The sequence below is a fragment of the Lycium ferocissimum genome, chromosome 12, assembly GCF_029784015.1.
Source record: "Lycium ferocissimum isolate CSIRO_LF1 chromosome 12, AGI_CSIRO_Lferr_CH_V1, whole genome shotgun sequence".
In the NCBI taxonomy this organism is placed as follows: domain Eukaryota; kingdom Viridiplantae; phylum Streptophyta; class Magnoliopsida; order Solanales; family Solanaceae; genus Lycium; species Lycium ferocissimum.
In genome coordinates this window covers 22,729,828-22,749,862 of record NC_081353.1, presented here as the reverse complement: position 1 = coordinate 22,749,862, position 20,035 = coordinate 22,729,828, and the positions used below count along the sequence as shown (strand labels likewise).

The following is a 20,035-nucleotide window of genomic DNA, read 5'->3' as shown; positions in this document are numbered from 1 at the left end:
ACAGAAAAATAAAGAGTTGACGCAAAAGGGAACTTTATAACATTTCAGTGATTGAATCAAAAGTTGATTTTTCATCGGTCAATGAGAGAAATTGAGGGGACAAGTTTCTTCTTACATATGAAAGGAACAAAAGAACATTTAATTATTGCAACTCATTGAGCTACTCTGAATCAAAACATCAATGGTTATAAGCACAAAATTTTGGGACCTTTTAGTCTGACTGAGATAAATGCTAGCCTTAGTTTTTTACTCATGTACCTTATTACACCTAACACTTACCTAATCTTGAATCTTGAATATTGATTTCTTTTTCAATTAACTAGCATTAGCGCAATGTCCACTCCCATACTTTCCGTCCAAAGTTCTCTATGCCTCTTAACTAGTCGTATAGGATTGACGGATTTAACTGTGCATAAATAAGTATAGTTGGCCTTCAACATGAACTGATTTTTTTATGCAAATGACATTGATGTTCCCAACTTTGTGAGAATTCAGTAAGTACACAAGCGTTTTTAGGACTAATATACAAGCCATTGTAATAGCTATGCTGATACAAAATAGGAGCTCAGCTTCTTGAAGATAAAATAGGTAGAAAAGTTGCAAACATATTTACACTTCAGATTGCATCTACTCTATGACAATTTCTGATAAACCTCCTCCAAACCTTGGTCCAAGGTGATTGTTCTTGGGGCAACTTTCTTTTCTGAAGCTCTCACAGCATCCCCCAACGTGTCTCTTCTCCAATGGCGCACAAACCTTACGACCACTGCAATCTACATGATGATGATGATGATGATGGTTGTCCCGTAAGATATTGATGGTTGATCGGACGGTTGGACCACATTCGGCAGCATGCTTCTTGCAGCCAGAGCGGACAACGTCGTGGCATGGGTTGTACTTGCAACATCTTCTGACAAGCTTGGCTAGTTCTTCATCAGTAGGGGTAGTTCTAGAGTGAAATCCACAGTGATTTACCTGATCTTGTGGTGTATGCTTGCAGCTGTCAGGGTTGGCAATGTGCTGTTTTTTGCTGTCAGAATGAGCAGTTTCTTGGATTCCACTTTCTGATACGTCGTAAATGCCATGGTCTTGAACTGAAAAGAAACACTCTTCTGTTGCACAACTGTCATATGCCTTCTCTGGATGTGAGTGATCGTGTTCCTTGTCCAAACAGCCATGACCAACAGCATGATGTGGATTCAAATCTTCTCCAACTACATTCAAGTTTTCTTCCTCCAAGTCATGCTCCTTGTGGGGTGTATGAGCATGTGAATGACAGCCATGGATGTTTAGTGAGTCCAGGCTCTTATTATTTCCGCAGGTCATTGAGTCTGAAATTCTCAAATTTAATTAACAACTAGTAAGTTTCATTTATAGTCACGACATATATCAATCAACTACACCTCAATCTCAAACTAGTTAGCTGCTTTATCTGCCATATAAAGAAGAGGCAGCATATTATCCGTCATTCTTATTTTTTGAGACGCTAGACATCTGAATGCATATTCTATCTGCCTTTCTGGTTTAATCAAACAATTTATTGTAGGAGTGAAGGTAGCGCCTACCTGAAATTGCAGTTTGGCATGTTTGACGGGTGCTATCACAGTGAGCAGTTTCCTGAATTCCACTTTCTGATACATCGGTTATATAACAGCATTCTTGTAATGCACAACTGTCATATGCCTTTTCTAAATTTGGATGATGATCGTGTTCCTCTTCAAAGCAGCCATGACTATGATCATGATTTGATTCCATATTTTTTTGGACTAAATCCAAGTTTTCTTGCTCCAAAAGCTTTTCCTCGTAGAGTGGATTAGTAAGTGAATGAACACCGTGCTTGTTTGCAGCGTCTTGACACTTATTACTTCCGCATGACCTCAAACCTGAAAATCTCAAACCTAATCAACAAATAATAATTTGATCCTATTGTTTGGTTTAAAGGGGGGGAAAGGAATAAGAAGAAGAACTCTGTAGGTACCTGAATTAGCATTTTGGCATGCTGGACCAGACATCTTTGAAAAGCATGGTTCAGAGTTAGCATGCGAATGACAAGAATTCCTGCTAGTGGTGTCTGAGCACTTTGTATTTCCACATGTCTTGGAGCTTGAAGTTGCAGATGGGCTTTGTGGAGCACGCATCTTGGACGCGCATGTTTGATGATCGGGATGTGAATGATGGATATTCTTGGTAGAGCACGTTTGAGGAATTTTGTGAGATTGACAACTATTTTTGTCACTGAAGTCGGAGCACTTAGTACTTCCACATGATTTGGAGCTTGAAGTGGCAGAATGACATCGTGGAGCAGACATCTCTGAAGAACATATCGTCAAAGAATGACAACTACGCTTGTGAATGGAGTCTAAGCAATTGTTATTTCCACATGACTTCAATTCTGAACCTGCAGATTGGCATACTGTAGCTGATTTCTTGGATGAGCAGCATTGAGGATGTGGGTGAGAATGATGACTATTATTTTCAATGGAGTCTGAGCACTGATTACTTCCACATGACTTTGATCCAGAGGGGACAGGTTGACACCCCTCGGACGAGCATGATTGCCTGGTACATTTCTTTTGTGACTCAATATCAGAGCAACATAGTTGAGGAGCATTTTCCGACTTGCAACAAGAAGCTTTGTTTTTGTGGTGTTGAGAATGTGAAGATTTACAACCTTTTTTCCCATGTGTACGTGTAGTTCCTCGTAGAAGTAGCATGCTGTTCAAAATCACTAGCAAGCATGTCCCAGCATCTGCGAGGACAGCAGCCCAAACCAATGGATAACCTGCTATTGCCAATGCAACTATGGCACCCTTTGTACCGATTGATATAACCATATTCTCAATTATTTTCCTTCGAACTCTTCTGGCAAGACGTGCAGCTTTCGGTATCCTTCCTATGTCATTTGTCATTAGTATAACATGTCCAGTTTCTTTCGCAAGTTCTGACCCAGAGATGCCCATTGAGATACCAACGTCAGCTGTTGCTAATGCAGGAGCATCATTAAGGCCATCGCCTATCATTGCAGTTGGAGCTTCCTTCTGAAAGCCCTTAATGATCGTCGCCTTGTCCTCTGGTAGGAGTTCTGCTTCAAATTCATCCAAAGCTCCACCTAACTGCAAAAATGTTTCCATTTACCTCATTTTCATAAAAATAGAAATTTTAGATGCTCGGAATTCAGGTTCGGCTTATATCATGCAAATCTGGACTCTCTATGCTAAATGTCAACCATGTCATGTTGTACGTCTGATGTAGCTTTCATGGGTCAAGACTTCTAATATTTTAAGTCAGAAAATCATCCAAACTCTGGACAATGGCGAGACATTTCTTACATTAGTTGTGATGATAACTGGTTTATCCATACTTCTACCATTGTGATTCACAAAATCATCAAAACTTTGGAGAATTGTGAAGCATTTCTTACATTAGTGTTATGATAACTTTGTTTACCCATTTGAACCTTTAATCATCATATAGGGTTCAAATACTCAGCACTTTATCATTAGTAAATTATTCCCCACGCTGATCCTGTAAAGATGAAGCGCATACTGGGGTAATAAGTTTGCTAAGTTTAGATGAAATTTTAAACCTATGTTAAGGATTGAAGAGTAAAGAAATAAGAAATCACTGAAAATTCTGAAGACTAAGGCTAAAGCGTGCAGTAATCATTTCAGCGAATTGCAGAATTTTGAATATACCTGATCATGCACATGGTTGGCAGCTGCATAACTATCACCTGTAAGCATCACAGTTTTGATACCCATCTGCTTCAGTTCTCTCATTGCATCTTTTACGCCAGTTCGACAAACATCAGAAAGACTGAAAATTCCAGCTGGAGATGAGCCCAAAAATATGTATCCAACAGACTTTCCTCGTAAACTTTCACCCTCTATTTCTGGCACTGATATTTCAAACATCCACCACATTAGTGCTAAACAGGTCACGGATATCCGCAAAATCAACTAGCGAAATTACATATTCATAAATTCAGTCTTTTACCTGCAGTACATCCAGCTCTTGAAGAAATTTTCCTATTCCCAATGTAGATTTCCATTCCGTCAATTCTTCCACATATCCCTTCACCAGGAAAGTTTTGAAACTGCTCCACTCTATCAGGCTTAGGCTCAACAGAATTTGATTGTGCATAATCAACCAGAGCAGCTGCCATCGGATGACCTGACTTGCTCTCAATGCTTGATACCCTGAAAACATTCACCAGAGAATTAAGTGTATGTGCCGAAGACGTTTTGACCACAAAAACAAAAATGCTTCTCTTCAGCTACCTGTGTGTACTTTTTTTTCATCATCAAAAATATTTGAAGAATTTTAGATTATCAATTGAATATGTTTCTGAAATTCATTTGACCAGAATACTTTTATGAGTCCTCAATGTATAAGTACTCCATCTAATATCCTCAATATTAGGAACCAACATTTTGTACATAACTATGTAAGAGCCATTTAACACCTTTGAATATGTAAATTTGGCACTCGCAGTTTCATCTATTGTGGACATATATATGCTACAAAGAGATTTTGTCATATCACTATCAATGTGTTGCGACGATAATCAGTTAGGATTTTGAATTTTCATTGGCAACATAAAATAAAATGTATGAGTAGTAACCTTTACCAGTAAAGCAGTGTATTGAGGCTAAGACCATCACTAAGAGACTTGAACTCAGTCACCGCAAACTCTCCTCTCGTTATTGTCCCAGTTTTGTCAAAAGCCATGATTTTGATTTTAGCAAGAGTCTCAAGGTACTCTGCTCCTTTAAACAGAAGACCTGAAGTCGCTGCTTTTGAAAGTGCACAACACATGGCAACTGGTGTAGATAGCACAAGTGCACACGGACACGCACTCACCAAAGCAACCAAAGCCAAGCGATACCATTTGTTTCGGTCGTGCACCCTTAATGCAGTAGGAACTACTGCCAAACAAATAGATATAGCCACAATTGCTGCAATGCATCACAAGTTGAAATCAGACTTGTACACGGAGTGGGAAAAGAATTGGAAATAAATAGTTTAAGTGAAACAATATAGCAGTGCCATGACCATGACGGAAGGTAGGCTAATGAGGGTGGGTCAAAGAAAATGACTGTTACTTCTGGCAAGCTTCCGAAGAAGGGGTTCATATGATAACTTAGACAATGGAAAATCCCATATCGGAAAGGGAAAGGACAATGAAGTGATTTACAAGGTAGAACACGAGTTCACATGGTACATACGGTGATTTACACGAGTTCGCATGGTACATTCACTTTATGACTCGATGTGGCACTATTTTAGATTCACTAACCTGGTGTGTAATATTTAGCACATTTGTCAATGTATCTTTGAGTTTTTGATTTCTTGTTCTGAGCATCTTCTACAAGCTTTGCCATCCTAGCTACCACACAATCTTCAGCCAGAGCTGTAGTCTTAACACTGATATAACCTGAAGAGACGAACAAATTCCATTAACAAGAAAATACTTAAAGTTTCAGAACTTAATAAATAAAGTATGAAGGAATACTATCTTACCATTTAGATTTGTCGTGCCTGCCCAGACCGTCGAATCTTTTTGCTTAGAAACTGGAAATGACTCGCCTGTCAAAGTCTTCTCGTCCACATCACAGTTGCCTTCCACTACAATTCCATCAATTGTTATAGTTTCACCAGCTTTCACAGCAAGAATGCTATTCAACTTGACTTGATCAACATTTACAACTTCTCCACTTTCAGCTAAAACCGCTGTTGGAGGGACTATATTGACCAGTGATGACATAACAGCAGTAGCCTACATAACCATGAAGGTTTAATTTTGTCAGAATGCTTTATCCATTTAGAATATCAGTTAATGAAATAAAGAAACAAACTTAGCTTAGCACACACAAAACATTCATTGGACATCTCCATTCCTTTAGCATTGTTACTATATAGTACTTAGTATGTTTCACCTAATAAATAGCATCGCTAAAAAGTAAGACCACATAAGCTTATGCTATGCTTCTTATGTCCCAAGGGACTAAATTCCTAGATAATATACCTAATCTCTGTTTGATTCAAACATAGCTGCGAAGTAAATTATTTTCGGAATGAAATATAGTACACTGATGATCCACACGGGAGCTGCATTTTGGTTATTTCCAGAGTATAATGTCATTGAGAAAAAGAACAGAAGCCAACCAGAAACTGTTTTATAGTCTATTGTAAAGCCTTCTAAGGACAGCTGATGAGGGCGGGTCAAGAAGAATAACTGATAGGGTTTAAGCCTAGCAAGCTTTTGAAGATGGGTTACATATGACAGCTTAGGCAAATCGGACATCGCAAAGGGAGAGAAACGAAGTGCTATATATAACACAGAAGACATCTTTACATGGCAGATGCACTTTCGGGCACAAAGCATTCCCCAAGGGACAAAACTGTTTGGGCCAAATTGGATAACATGTACGATGTGCTTTGATTGTGACAAATATGGTATCAGAAACTCGTGCAAAATGCAAATATGATGGTTAGGCAAACCTCAGCAAGAACGCTCATTTACTAAAGGGGGTGTATGTAACGGCCATGACATTGGGCGACCTAATGATGGCGGGTCACAAAGAATGACTAGTAGGCTTTTAGGCTCACAAGCTTGCGTAATAAGGGAATATATATGACACCTTAGACATATCCTCTATTGGAAACATAGAAAAATGTAAAGATTACATGGTACGTGCACTTTTAAGCTCAATATGACTAATCCAAGAGATAAATTTTGTGAGGTTTGTTTGGCTAAAGCTCACAATATGCACCATGTGCTTAGGCTGTGCCAATTACCAAGTTAGGTGTTCCTACTTTAGGAATTCCAACAAATAAAAAACATAGCATTACTGTCATCCTAGGAAATTATACCACTAGAATTTAGATACATCTACACATTACAATTTTTGGTGGAAGGAAATTCAACAAGGACAAGGATTCACAGACCTTGTGACTTGCCCTTGACTCTAACCATTCTGCAATGGCGAACAAGAAGACAATAGTACCAGCTTCCCAATAATCATGTAAAACAATTGATCCAGCAACTGCACATGACAAAACAAGTTATAAAAATCAGAATTACAAACCATTTCTTGATTTTTAACATTAAGACCCTTGTAAAATTAGCACTATATTCTAGTAAAATTAATATTTTTTACCTTCACTTTATTTTTTTTTCCCTTTCAGTCACTCTTTTTTCCATTTCCTTTTTTAGATTTTTGGGTATTCAATTATATGTGTAATTATAACTTTCCCAGTTATATAGTCGGTTTGGTTCGACATTTCAATTATTTTTTGCTTTAAACCAAAATCAAATCAAACCAAATATTATCGATTTTTTAAATTAAAGAACAAGATCAAACCTAACAAAAAAAAGTGTTGATTTTTTTTTCCAGTTTGATTCGGTTTATAGTTTAGTTCGATCTTTCGATTTTCTGTGATCACCCCTAGTTGTCAATCTAAAGATGGTAAAGTAACAAGATTCTTAGCAATTTTTCAAAAGGATATATCATACATCACAAAAGATAGAAATTAAGAGTTTTAGTAACGTTTTCTTCTGCAAGGAATCATATCTTGCTACTTTTCAAAAAGATAAAGGTTTAAAGTACCTAAGGAAAAGTCACTTTTTGCTTTTCACAATTTCTAATTTTTCATACATATTTAGTAGTAACTGCACTATTTGAGCTATATCAGGTGGACCCATATAACTGCAAGTTAGCTCTTCTATTTTTTGTTTTTCCTCCTATAGAGACTGAAAATTGGAGTTATGAACAAAATTTCCTTTTATTTTCTGTTACTTTTACCTCATTAGAAAAATGAAGGACCTTATACAACATGGAGAATGGGTCTTAAAGAAAGTTCAGGTCTCATTTTCTAGCAAAGTTCCGCTTAAAAAAAAAAAAAAAAAAAAAACTCAAAAGAAGGGGCTAAAATGCTATCACGAGCTAAACTATATGCTGGTAGCCTAAAAATTTTACACTATCAGTGTGTATAACTTAAATTTAAAGCAAAATATATCTTGTAAAATTTAGCAGCTCACATAATTTTAATTTACAAAAATGATGGTAGTAACGTTGATGTAGAACTTCTTTAATTCTTTAACCTTGCCTGGATTAGGTATCCCAACTTAACACTTTCTAGTTCCTCCCTTTTAAATTTATGTGTCCTATGTTTTTTTTAATTTTGTTTAAAAAAGAATGTTTCGTTTTATATTTAGTATGTTTTCAATTTGGGTAATTTCAATGTTCTAATTTTATTCTTAATGGCCACTCCTTATATGAATGACATGCCAACTGCCAAGGTAAAGATTATAAAACTTAAAAAAATAAAAATACTTTTGGTAGGTCATATACACATTTAATTTGGCATTATAAAATTTGAAATATTTTCGTTATATTTTAAAATTTTGTATATAATTAAATTAAAACATGTAAAATGAAACGGAAAGAGTGTGACAGAGAAATATGATAACCGTCAAGTCACATTCTAGAAAAGGGCAAGAAACTGTTGGAGCTAATTAAAGTCAAATTCTTTGCAATTATTTGAGGAAAAAGGAGAAGGGTTACATATTTACACACTACGTACGTGGGCTCCTTTTTTGGTGCTTAACACCTTGGAAACCATTTGTGGATTATATTGCAAGAGTTACACAAGCAATTTTGTTGTTTTCCTTACTAGACAATCTTGTGTGGGATTGAAATTCCTATTTTTTTTTTCCTCAATCACATCTAATCTTACCTTTTTATTTGTTGCTTTTTTGCATTCATTTTAGGGATTTTTACCGTATATAGCTGCACGTCAAAATAATAATTGGTAAATATATATTTTTATATGCAATATATAATATACATATAAAATACATATTTTATACATAATTGTATATTTGACTAGAAGTTGTAATAATTTTGGTCAAGCGGCCTCATTTGAAGGAGATTTTCTTTTTCTTTTTTTCACCGGCTCTATAAATATAGCATGTTGCAAATTTGGATGAAACGGGAAATTAAAGGTTGCATTAGCTTACCATTAGTCCAAAATAGGCAAAATATAATTAATCCCAAATTTCTTAGGAGATTTCCATAGGAACAATTGTTGGGAAAATGCGTATTTCTAGTAGTGTTATAGGATTAGATTAAAGACTCGTTGAGTATGATTCAACTGTTTAATTTGTGTCAATAATATATGTAATACTATTATCGTATTTGATAAATCACTAAATCCATCTTGAAATCTGAACTATTTTATTCCCATAGGAATAGAAAAGATTATTTTTCCGTAGTACTAGATCACTAGACAATATTTTAACACAAAAAGTATATCAATCATAAATCCCATAATATATTTTCATGCTTTCATTATTGAAAGTCACTAAGGTGGTCCAATACGTATTAGCATTTAACACCCAAGAATCATCCCTCCCACTCCAATCTTGTGGGTTAGTTAAAGGTGCATTATTAAATATACAATATTTGAATGCCCTGGTGCATGCTTTTTATGAAACAATGAATCACAAAGCATAATCAAGAATCAAGATTCAAGCACCACATAAAAGAAGTATCCAAACTAATAAATTAAAGCAAGAGACAAATCTCAATCACAAAGCTAGAGTAGGACCATGTATTAATTATATAAAAAAGGATAACCGACTCATGAAGCATTCCGTGTTCATGCAGGGTTTGGAAAAGGTCGGGCTCAAAAAAGAGTCAGACTCGATGCAATCATCAACGGGCCGATACCACCGGAACCTACGACTTATGAGTACACTACTGCAGACAACTTATTGTTTCTCCAAGGCTCTGCTTCGTATTAATTCTATGACCATATCAAATTCAACTATTTTCACAATAAAGTGTGTTTTTTGCTTTCTAAAAAGTTAAATAAAGGCGGGAAAAAAGCAAAATACCTGCGATTAAAACAAGAATGTTGATGTCAAGTGTGAGGTTGCGAACGGCAGCTACACCCCTAAAAAGAATAGGGGGAATTCCAACAGCAACAGCACCAAGTGCTAACCATTGAAGAAGTGGATAAAAGTACTTCAAAAATGAAAGAGCAAGCAAAATTCCACTACCAATTGCAAATGGACTTGGCCATTTCTTTTGGTAGTTTTTCTCTCCATTTACTCTTATACTTGCTTCTAGTCTTGCTTGATTCAATGCTTTAACTACATCCACACAAAATATACAATAATTACTAAAAAAAAAAAAAGGATAAAGATATATCGACTCATGTAATGGAAAATATACATAGATTACGGAATAAATACAAACATCAACGTAAAGAATACCACATTATCGATGTAATTTAACTGATTATAACAGGTTATTACTCTAATTTCCCAACCAAACTTACCACTAAGGATTACCTTTTGTTGTAGGTCATTTAACAAGATGGGGTAGTTACACATTTGGCCGCTCAAAAATATTTACATCTCTAGTCAATATACATAATACACACATATTATGTGTATATTAATCATCACCGACTATTTTTTCGGATAGGCGATTATTTATGTTAATTTACCTTAATGCGTGTGTGTGTATCCTTACATTATATTAGTGAACATCACTTAAATTCAAAAATAAAAATGACTGATGACTCATTCGGGTATATTTTTCATGTTGGTTCAAAGGTTTCACCTCTGATATACATGGGCAAAACGTTGAAGAGATAAGTGCATCTATTCTTTATTTATTTTATTTTTCAAATTACATACTTTAGGAGAAGGGAGAAGGAAAGAGTAACGAAAATCAAACACATATAGAATTTTTTTTTTTAAAAGCTCCAACTCGTACCACTGAAATATAAGTTTTGGTACCCTATTTTATTATTTAGGTTGAATTTAATTTCGATCAAAAAATAAAAAGGAAAATCCCAAGAGTGAAAAAGAAAAGTTCAAGTCGTTGAATTGGTAGAAATTTGTTTTCTGCTTAATTCTTCACACCCAAGAAAATGCCTTAAGAAAAAGTGGAGAAAATAAAGTAGTACAAGTAATTAATAAAGAAGGGAGAAAAAACAAACAATGAAATTTAATTTGAGTCATTTTGTCTGTTCCTACGAATACTCTTCCAACACAAAGAAGCTGCAAGGCGACCTAAGTCAAAATATTTTCTTTGATTGTTCAACACAAGCCTCCATCACCAAATTATTAACAACTAGAAACTTAACTTTCATATCACAATTATGTAATTTTTGGGGACAAATCAAATCATCACTCACTATTTTTTTATAGTTACATAACAAGTAGACCGTTCAATCTTGAATTTGTTCAACCCGACTTCTTCCATTTTTTTTTTCTAAAAACTTAAACTTGTTTTGTCCTCCCACAATAACCAATTTTAAGTATTACTCCCTCCATGTTAGGGTGTGACTGCCACGAAATTTAAGAAAGTAAGACTTTCGAAATTAACTCATGATTTAAAACAAGTTATAAGTATTTATGTGGCCTTAAATCATCTAATGAATGCTAATACACTATAAGAAATTTAAGATCAAATTATTTCTAAATACAAAAAACATTTGACTTTTTTTGCAATGAATTAAAACGAAAATTATGCCTATAAAATGGGACACAAAATAATTGCGTATGGTTAACTCGGCCGTCTTTGATATGGTAGCGTTTCGAAAGAGAATTTATACATTTTCTTGGGCCTTTTGACCATATTTTAGGAAAAATAATATCATGTTTTTTTGACGTCTTAGATGGATGACCTTATGATTAGAAAAAAAAAGTCTTAGTTACTCAATCTAATATAATACTCCAAAAATAACCACTTTAGAGATTTTGCCAAATTAATACTTATACCGTATTCTAGTACAAGCAAACATCACATAAATAAATGAAAACCGTTTCTGTTTCCTTTTATCTCTCTTTTTTGCTTTTTTTGGTGATTTCTTCAAAGAAAAATGACTTCATCTAATAGTTAATTTGATTAAAAATAGATAAAGTCAGTACTGAAGTAAAGATGAAGAATAGTACTCTTTCGGTTTCATGTACGATTAGATACGAAATTTAAGCAAGAAAAAGAGCTTTTGAAGCCTATGATACTATTTATGTTATGACTTTTGTGTGTCTAAAAAGTTATATCATTCACTACAATAATTAAATATAAAATTAAATTATTTTTAAATATAAAAAGTTTGTATTTCTTTTGTAATAGTTTGAAAGAAAATAGCATATCATGTATATAGACTAAAATTAAAGATGAGTATAACATATCAAAATATTCTTTGAATTTTGTGGTTTAAACATATCATGTATATAGGATGTTAAAATCCAAGCATCGGTACTCGCTATATAAAAAGTCAAGAGGAAATTAAAACAGAGAAAACTATGGCTTTTACCAATTTGGTGCTGAGAAATGAGGAGAGAATCATGAATAACAATGACAGTTTTGGTTGCGACAATGACTGAAACTTCCTTAACCCCTTCTAAATTCTTCAGGATTTTTTCAACAAGAACCACTTCAGATGTACAACAAATTCCAAGAACATCAAAATAACTCTTGCTTAGCTTCTTTGTTTGATCATTAGCTTTCTCACTTTCTGTCATTTTTTTATTTCTCTTTCAAAGTTGTCAATATGCTTCTATATTTCCCCTTCTCTAAAGAGTATTTTGAGAAGGGGGAGAAGGAAAAAAAAAAACAAATGAAAAAAAAAAAGACTAATTCTGGTAAAGTTTGGTATTTCTTTTTTGTATGTTGAAAAGAGTTTATGAGTGTCTCTCATAAAAACATGCAGAGAATGAGAGAAGGCAATAAGGTTTGAGGGTTTAAATAAGAGTTGCACGCCTCTCCTCCCCCCCCCCCCCCCTCCGGGAAGGTGGAGAGGGAGGAAGAAGAAAGAAAAGTTTAAAAGAAATAGGTATATGGACTGACTGACTTTACCTTTTGTCTTTTTTTTCGTTTTTCCAACTTTGAGTTTGCACTTTTTTATATGTCTTTTTTGCATTATCACTAATGTAAAATGATTTAAGAAATATATAAAAAATATTAATGGAAAAGAGTTAAAAATACCCCTGAAAATGACTTAGATTTGCTCGCCTTCCGTCTATACAAATTGTCCTTAACCTTATTTTTGGATTAAAAATGTCTCTCCTTCTCCCGATGAAACCCCAATTGTCCTATACAGTTAAAAATGTCCTTCATTTTAACGGAATTATGAAATCACATGTGTGTGGCTTTAATTAAATAGGTGATACTTATTTATTGGTACGTATGAATATTAAACCAACCTAATACGTATGAATATTAAACCAACCTATCTATTTTTATGTGTTTGATAATTGTTGGGGCTGGATTTCTAAGAATCTAGCATTGTTAAAGGATGGAGTTATTGAGTTGAACCTATACTTCGAATTGCTTGGAGCTAATTGTTTGCATCCGTTTTGAACGAAAAATCACAGCATAACGACAAAGACATTGTTGTTTTCTGGATGTGTTCAACCACAAAAACATAAAGCATCGAAGAAACTAAATGCAAATAAATGGTTCTAGTTGTTTTGGTCACCATAATAACCGCCAAAGAAGTAGCACGATTGTCGCTTGCTTATTCTTTTTTATTGTCTTGTGTAGGATTAATAAATAAACTAGTAAATTTACTCGCGCTTCGTGCGGTTGGGAAAAAAACTAAATAAATAATGCCATTTAAAATAAAATAATTCTCCACTCACCAAATATTTCCTCATGATTTTATCATGAACTATTACAATAAATACAAATAGGTGAAGTGAAAGTACTTTTACACATCAAATTTTCATCTATTCTCTCTCAAATAAAAGCTTAAACTTGAGGTATTATACATGTAGGTTCATCTAAAAATTATAAGAATTTTTTTTCCATATGCAGAAAGTTCCCCGCCAAAAAATGATTTATTTATCATTAATCGTCATGTCAAAACTTTCGATGCTTCTGTTGTGATTGCTGGCGTTTCTTTCACCTTGGCTAATATGCCTTGACAATGCTCAGCCTTTACTTTAGTAGGAGTTGCAGGTTCCTCCTATTTTTCATATATCTTATACTTCAATCATTATTTTCTTCTTCTTCTTCTTCTTCATTGCTTCAATTGTGTCACGTGTTTGGTTTGTTGATTCAGAATCAACCACAACTTTCATCATTTTAACAATCTCACACCACAGCCTGAAAAATGACTTCTTCACGGATCAACCAGTCCTCACAAATTGATTACTTTCAGTGGTTAAAACTTAGGATTTTTGTTTGTTTGTTTGTTTATAATTGGAATAGAAGCTCAAATTTATGCTTCTAAAAGGATTTTATTCAAGATGTTTGTGCAATTTTTGGTTAATATCTATTATTTACAATTCAAATGCTACTCTATTAAAAGCTCATGATAATATAAAATGCACGTGAAGAATGAAGAAATGAAGAGAGATATATAAACCATCTAATTAAGTTTTAGGTTGTCACAATGTAGAACCACCATATTGAATCATTAAAATTACACTTTGATAAAAAATGCAAAGAAATATACTTTTGATAATTATAGTTTACAAATTTTAGTCTAAATTCTTGGCCAAAAAAAAAAAAACACAAATTTTAATAACTCAAATATTCAACCGAAATAAAGATCAAACAATAATTAATAAAGAAAAACGTTCAAGTGACTTCATTTTACTTAGATACATAATCAAAATGTTTGAATTGCTCAAACATTAGTTTAATAGAGAAATTAGATTGGTACATTGAATTGAAAAAACTCATACAGGATGAGTTATGAAAACACAGTGTGGAAACAAACACAAAATTGAGAACAAAATCATGTATAGAGCAAAGTTGAAAGAGATAAATAGCCACTTTTTATGGCTTCCCTTCTTATGCCTTCATCTTCGACATCCTCCCAAGCAATCATCCACATGTTATACACTCTTGATAAGTGTTCTTCAAGCGCCTCCAATGCCCCTCTCTTCATAAACATCACTTGCAAGTCTTGGAGTTCCTTGGCTTGGCTACGAGTGAATGGCCTTGAAGGAGTGGTGCCCGTTGGTATCATATCAAGTAAACTCCATACATCAACAAAGATTTAATCTAATAGACCAGTAAAGAGAACGACACAAAGTCTTGAAGTAAAAGAAAGAATAAATAATTTGTGGGGGTAATTGCAAAAGAAATCAAAGTCTAAAGAATAGCTAAAAAAACAGTAAACAAATTTGAATAATATTAATTTAGTAGTAAGTAAGCAATGAACAATTAATATATGTTACCTGGCGATGTCCCAGAAGAAGAACTTGACCTTGGAGCAAAGCAACAATTGAAGACACTACGCAAAGAATCAATTCAATTGTAAAGTGACAATAGGGGCAATGTTATAACACCAGCAACAATAATCCCCATTATTTACTAAAATAAAGATTTTTTTTTTATCACTTTTCAAGCCGTCTTCCTAATTTCCAAAAATCAAAGAAGGCGGGAAAAAAGCAGTCAATTTCTTTGCAGAGGCCGTAAAATGGTCCCTCAAATTTAGATATAGAAGGACAATAATTGTTGCTGCTAATGGATTTCATGTTCTTGGCGTTACCGATTTCGCACTCGTATAATGCATCTCAGAACTGATCAATTAAGGGGGAATTATACTATTCCTAAAAGTAAGAAAAAGGAGGGGAAGATCCTGCACAACATCTACACTTCATTGTCTTCACCACTTTTTGAACCCCCATTTATTGCGATCGTTAGAGTCTAAATCTTGGAAATATTGGAAATCTGGAAAATTGGGAAGGGATTGTCCCACCAGGTTATGGTGCAAGGGTTGTGGAGGTCATCTTGATCAGAATACATTTTCTTCACTGGTTAAGGGGAGAGAGATACAGAGACAACCCTAATTGAGATGGTTAAACAAAAGCACTATTTCGGGAGGCAAAAGGGAAAATAGTAAGGGAAAAGTAAAACATTTTTTAAGTGGTTGAAAAATGGAAAAAAAACAAAATCTGACAAAAAAGTTAAATGAGTTTTCTGCATTTGTGATATGCACTAGCTACATAAATATCTTTCCAAGAGAGAGTCCTTTATAATTTGGGAACAATTTATTTATTTATTTATTTATTTTTTAAAAAAGGACTTGGTCATTAAAGGCTCTATTGAAGCTTCATTCGAATTCTTTTTAGGAATTTTTACTCATTGTAGCTTCTTTTAAGACATAATTATTAATATTAACTACCCTTTTATTTAATTATATTTAGTAGCTAATTAACTTTTCTAAATTACAAATGGTAGCTATATAAAAAAATACATACCCAAACACATATATCTTTCTTTTTTCCCAATCACTACCCATTTCAGATTTTTCATTTCTCAAAACCCTAAAAAATCTCTCTCCCCTTCTCTCAACCACCACCACCATGGCCGCACCGCCCCCCTCTCTCTTCTCCCTCTCCCTCTGTGCTCACCCCTCTCTCTCTCCGCCGCCCCTCTCTCTCTCTTCTCCGTCTCCCTCTGTGCTCACCCCTCTCTCTCTCTTTTCACTCTATCCGGTGAGGCGATGATGCAGATCTGGCCGAGTGCATTGTTGGTGGCGGCGGTGATGGACTGATTTTGAGATGGCGACGGAGAAGATGATGTAGAGGTGGAGAGATTAGGGTTTTGTTGGTGATGGAAAGATTAGTGGAAAGATTAGGGTTTTTTGGTGGTGGTGGTGTCTCAGATTTGGGTTTTTGGTGGTGGTGTCTCAGATTAGGATTTTGGTGGTGTTGGAGAGATTAGGATTTTTTGGTGGTGGTAGTGTCTCATATCTGGCCATGTGTATTTGTTAAAAGCCAAATACAAATACATTCAAAAATCTACATCTCACAAATACACTGTTTTTTAATGTATTTGTCTTTGTATTTTTTGAGTGCATTTTTTAGTGTATTTTGTTAATAGCCAAACACATTGTTTTTTTGAATGTATTTGTCATGTATTTGAATTTTTTGGTCTTGTATCTGAATGTATATGTTGAAATCCATTCAAATACACGAAAATTTGAATATATTTGGCTTCATAGTAGTTGGTATATACACAATGTATTTGAAATACATCAAAAAAAGTCACTGAAATACATTAAAAAAAAAAAGACACGAAAATACATTATGGCAAAAAAAAAAAAATCACTGAAATACATAAAAATAAAAAAAAATCACTAAAATACATCAAAAAAATATATATTAATAGCTCCACCGTTAAAGGCTAAAATTAAGGATCATGTTTTTTTTTAGCTTGTTCTCATGTATTTGTTGGCAACAAATACACGCGAAAACATACACTATTTTGCCAAAATGTAGCTACAAATGGTAATATTTAAAAGGGTAGCTACAAATGGTAGAAAGCTACAATAAGGTAGTCATTTGAGTAAGTTTGCCTTTTTTTATCTACGTAACTGGGATTTAGTTCGGTTGGGCAAAATTAGGTTTTCCTTGGAACATCTTAAGAAATTTGAATATCAATGTTAGAGGTATTTGGAGATGATTTGAGGCAGATTAATTGAGATGATTATCATATTGAAAAATCGATATTGAAGAAGACTACAAGCATGCATCCCTCTATATATCTATCTGTGTATATCATTATGCATATCAAAGTACACCGCCATGTATAGCACCCTGTATATCTATTTAGCTTCTGCGTATCTATGTATATTCACAAAAATATGTGTGATGCACACTGATGTACATGATAAACACATGTCGTGGTGATGCATTTTAGGTCTTTTAAAAAAAAAAAAAAATTAATCCGATTCAAATTACCTCCATTCTTCTTCAAAATTAGTATATATTTTAATGTAGGTGTTTTCAACGAATTCCGACCAAAACCACTATAAAACTATTAAAGTTTCAGATCTGAATTTAGTTGTGATTTCAAAAAGGACTTTGTGATAGTAATGGTGAAATTCTATGATTTTAGAGGTGATGAGATACTGGAGGATCAAAGAAATGAGTTCAGTTGATGGAGTGCATAAAATCGTGCAATATTACTAAAATTCAGAATTTGGCTATATGTTATCTTTTTTTTCTTTTTTTTTATAATTACAGTTCCTGAGTCTAATCTTTAGCTAAAACACCGTCAACAGTTGTTAGCACTATATATATATATATATATATGTGTGTGTGTTAATATCCTTCTCTTATTATTAATTTTAGTTTGTAGTATTTTAGTATCAAATTGAAATAGAGATTTCAAAGTTGAATAACTAGTTTTAGGTAGGGGTGTACAAAGTAAACCGACAAACCGCACCAAACCGAGTCAAATCGAGAAAAAAACCCGACTAGTGGTTTGGTTTGACTTGGTTTGGTGTTGAAAATAAAACCCGACCATAATTGGTTTGGTTTGGTTTTAACTAAAAAAAGTCAAACCGAACCAAACCAACCCGACATTACATGTATTCAATTTTTAAAATATTTTATACATAAAAATATTTATTTGTAATGTAATTTATAAATATTTCTTAAATTTTTCCGTAGTTTTTTTTATCTATTATCATATTATTCAAGCTTGAACTTAAAATTTTGAATGTCAATAAGTTTTATATCCTATGGATGTTAGTAACTCAAATAAAGTCCAAACCAAAACAACTCAACACTAATGTTAACAAAAAAAATTCAATTTACCACTAGGAATGATAGTAATGTTGGTTATCTATTCTTTAGTTTTGCATAATTGATTTATAGAGTGAAAATACATGACTTGTGTTTTTTTTATTTGTCATGTAATTAATACTTATTAGCCGTACTTATTTTAGCATGACTTAGTATTTTTAGATTATGGTCATTTTCTTTATGGCTTGTTAATTAGCAATATTTATTTTAACCGATTTTATTAGCTTTTGTTGAATATTTTAATACAATGTCATTACTCTTCTCACATTTTGTGTTATTTTCTTAAGAAACACCTTAATTATATAGTTGTATCTTACTAGGACTAGAGAAATATTTGAAGAAAAACTTATATGTTTTGTATCAAGACTATTCCGAAAAAACCCGAGAAAACCCAAAGTTGAAAAACCCGAATTTTATTAGTTTGGTTTGGTGTATAAATTTAAAAACCCGACGCAATTGATTTAGTTTGGTGTTTAAAAAATCCGAACCAACTCGATCCATGTACACCCCTAATTTTAGGTGTACTTCAAGTGAAATAATAATTTTTTAATTACTCACAAAACTTCAACCTTTTTCAAAATGCTCTCTTTCAATTTCAAATAAGTAGTTGTTTTTTAACTTCTATCAAATATCGTTTAAACGAGTTGTATGGAGTAAACATGCTTTTAAAAAATTATTTCTCATGCTTTCTTAGGACTGTCAGGTTACACACAGTCGTGCGCACTCTCACACATATATATTTGACTTTAGACAATCAAATTTATTGAAGTTTGACTTTAGACAAATAAATTTATTGATCAGTCACCCTTGTCAATTAAATCCTTCATATTAATTTATACGAGGGTGTTTGATTAGGACGAAATTTTAAAAAGAAAGGAAGACTTTTAAATTTTATGGTCTAAAACAAGCCAAAAAATTATTGTGGCTAGAAATCATTTCATTAAGGGTAAAATGAGAATTTTAGAGTTAAATTGTTGCTAAATATTGAAAGATGTCGTTCTTTTTAGGACCGACTAAAAAAAAAAAATAGTGTCGAATAAATTGAGGGGGGGGGGGGGGGTTACTAATTAATTCCTCTTATTATGGAATAATTTGTTGGTACATGGATTTCATTGTTTCGTTTTTCCTTCTCCAAAAGCTATTAGGATGGTGCCATGATGATGATACAAACAGTTTCGGAATCACCAACATGGAAAATGGCATTTTGGAATACACACATGCAAAGCACCTAAAAGGAGAATTAATGTAGATACTATAAAATAGTAATTTATTGGTTACTTACCCAACTTCATCTTTAAGATAATATACTTATACTAGAAACTAGAAAGTTAAAAAAAAAAAAAAAAAAAAAAAAAGAAAGATTCTTAGAGGAAAATAATCGATATCAATATAATAAGTTCCTAGTTAATGGAGTAACAAAATTCTTCATTCTACATGTTTATATATTTCTAATATAGT

General features: G+C 33.4%; 1 protein-coding gene across 2 annotated transcripts; it reads right to left on the bottom strand.

The window, feature by feature from the left end:
* Positions 1-432: 432 nt before the first annotated feature.
* Positions 433-12,761, bottom strand: LOC132040233 (cadmium/zinc-transporting ATPase HMA3-like). 2 transcript variants are annotated; one of them, XM_059430862.1, is made up of 11 exons: positions 12,343-12,761; positions 9,905-10,162; positions 6,952-7,049; positions 5,524-5,779; positions 5,300-5,437; positions 4,631-4,958; positions 3,997-4,199; positions 3,696-3,898; positions 1,979-3,113; positions 1,566-1,898; positions 433-1,331 (listed from the first exon to the last, which is right to left on the bottom strand). In XM_059430862.1, the coding sequence occupies exons 1-11, from the start codon at positions 12,548-12,550 to the stop codon at positions 628-630; spliced, it is 3,864 nt and encodes a 1,287-aa protein (XP_059286845.1). In that variant the 5' UTR covers positions 12,551-12,761; the 3' UTR covers positions 433-627. The 2 variants fall into 2 exon arrangements, with proteins under 2 accessions (XP_059286845.1, XP_059286846.1); XM_059430863.1 differs by having other exon boundaries at positions 1,566-1,883; positions 12,343-12,760.
* Between the last annotated feature and the right edge of the window lie 7,274 nt (positions 12,762-20,035).

What these genes read in the sequence shown, in the direction of transcription:
- LOC132040233 (XM_059430862.1), bottom strand. Translation starts at nt 12,550, where the DNA reads ATGACAGAAAGTGAGAAAGCTAATGATCAAACAAAGAAGCTAAGCAAG. An exon ending in AGTCAAGGGCAAGTCACAAG is followed by an intron (nt 5,780 to 6,951) that starts GTCTGTGAATCC and finishes ATGGTTATGTAG; the next exon opens with GCTACTGCTGTTATGTCATC. An exon ending in ATGCCAAACTGCAATTTCAG is followed by an intron (nt 1,332 to 1,565) that starts GTAGGCGCTACC and finishes TGAGAATTTCAG; the next exon opens with ACTCAATGACCTGCGGAAAT.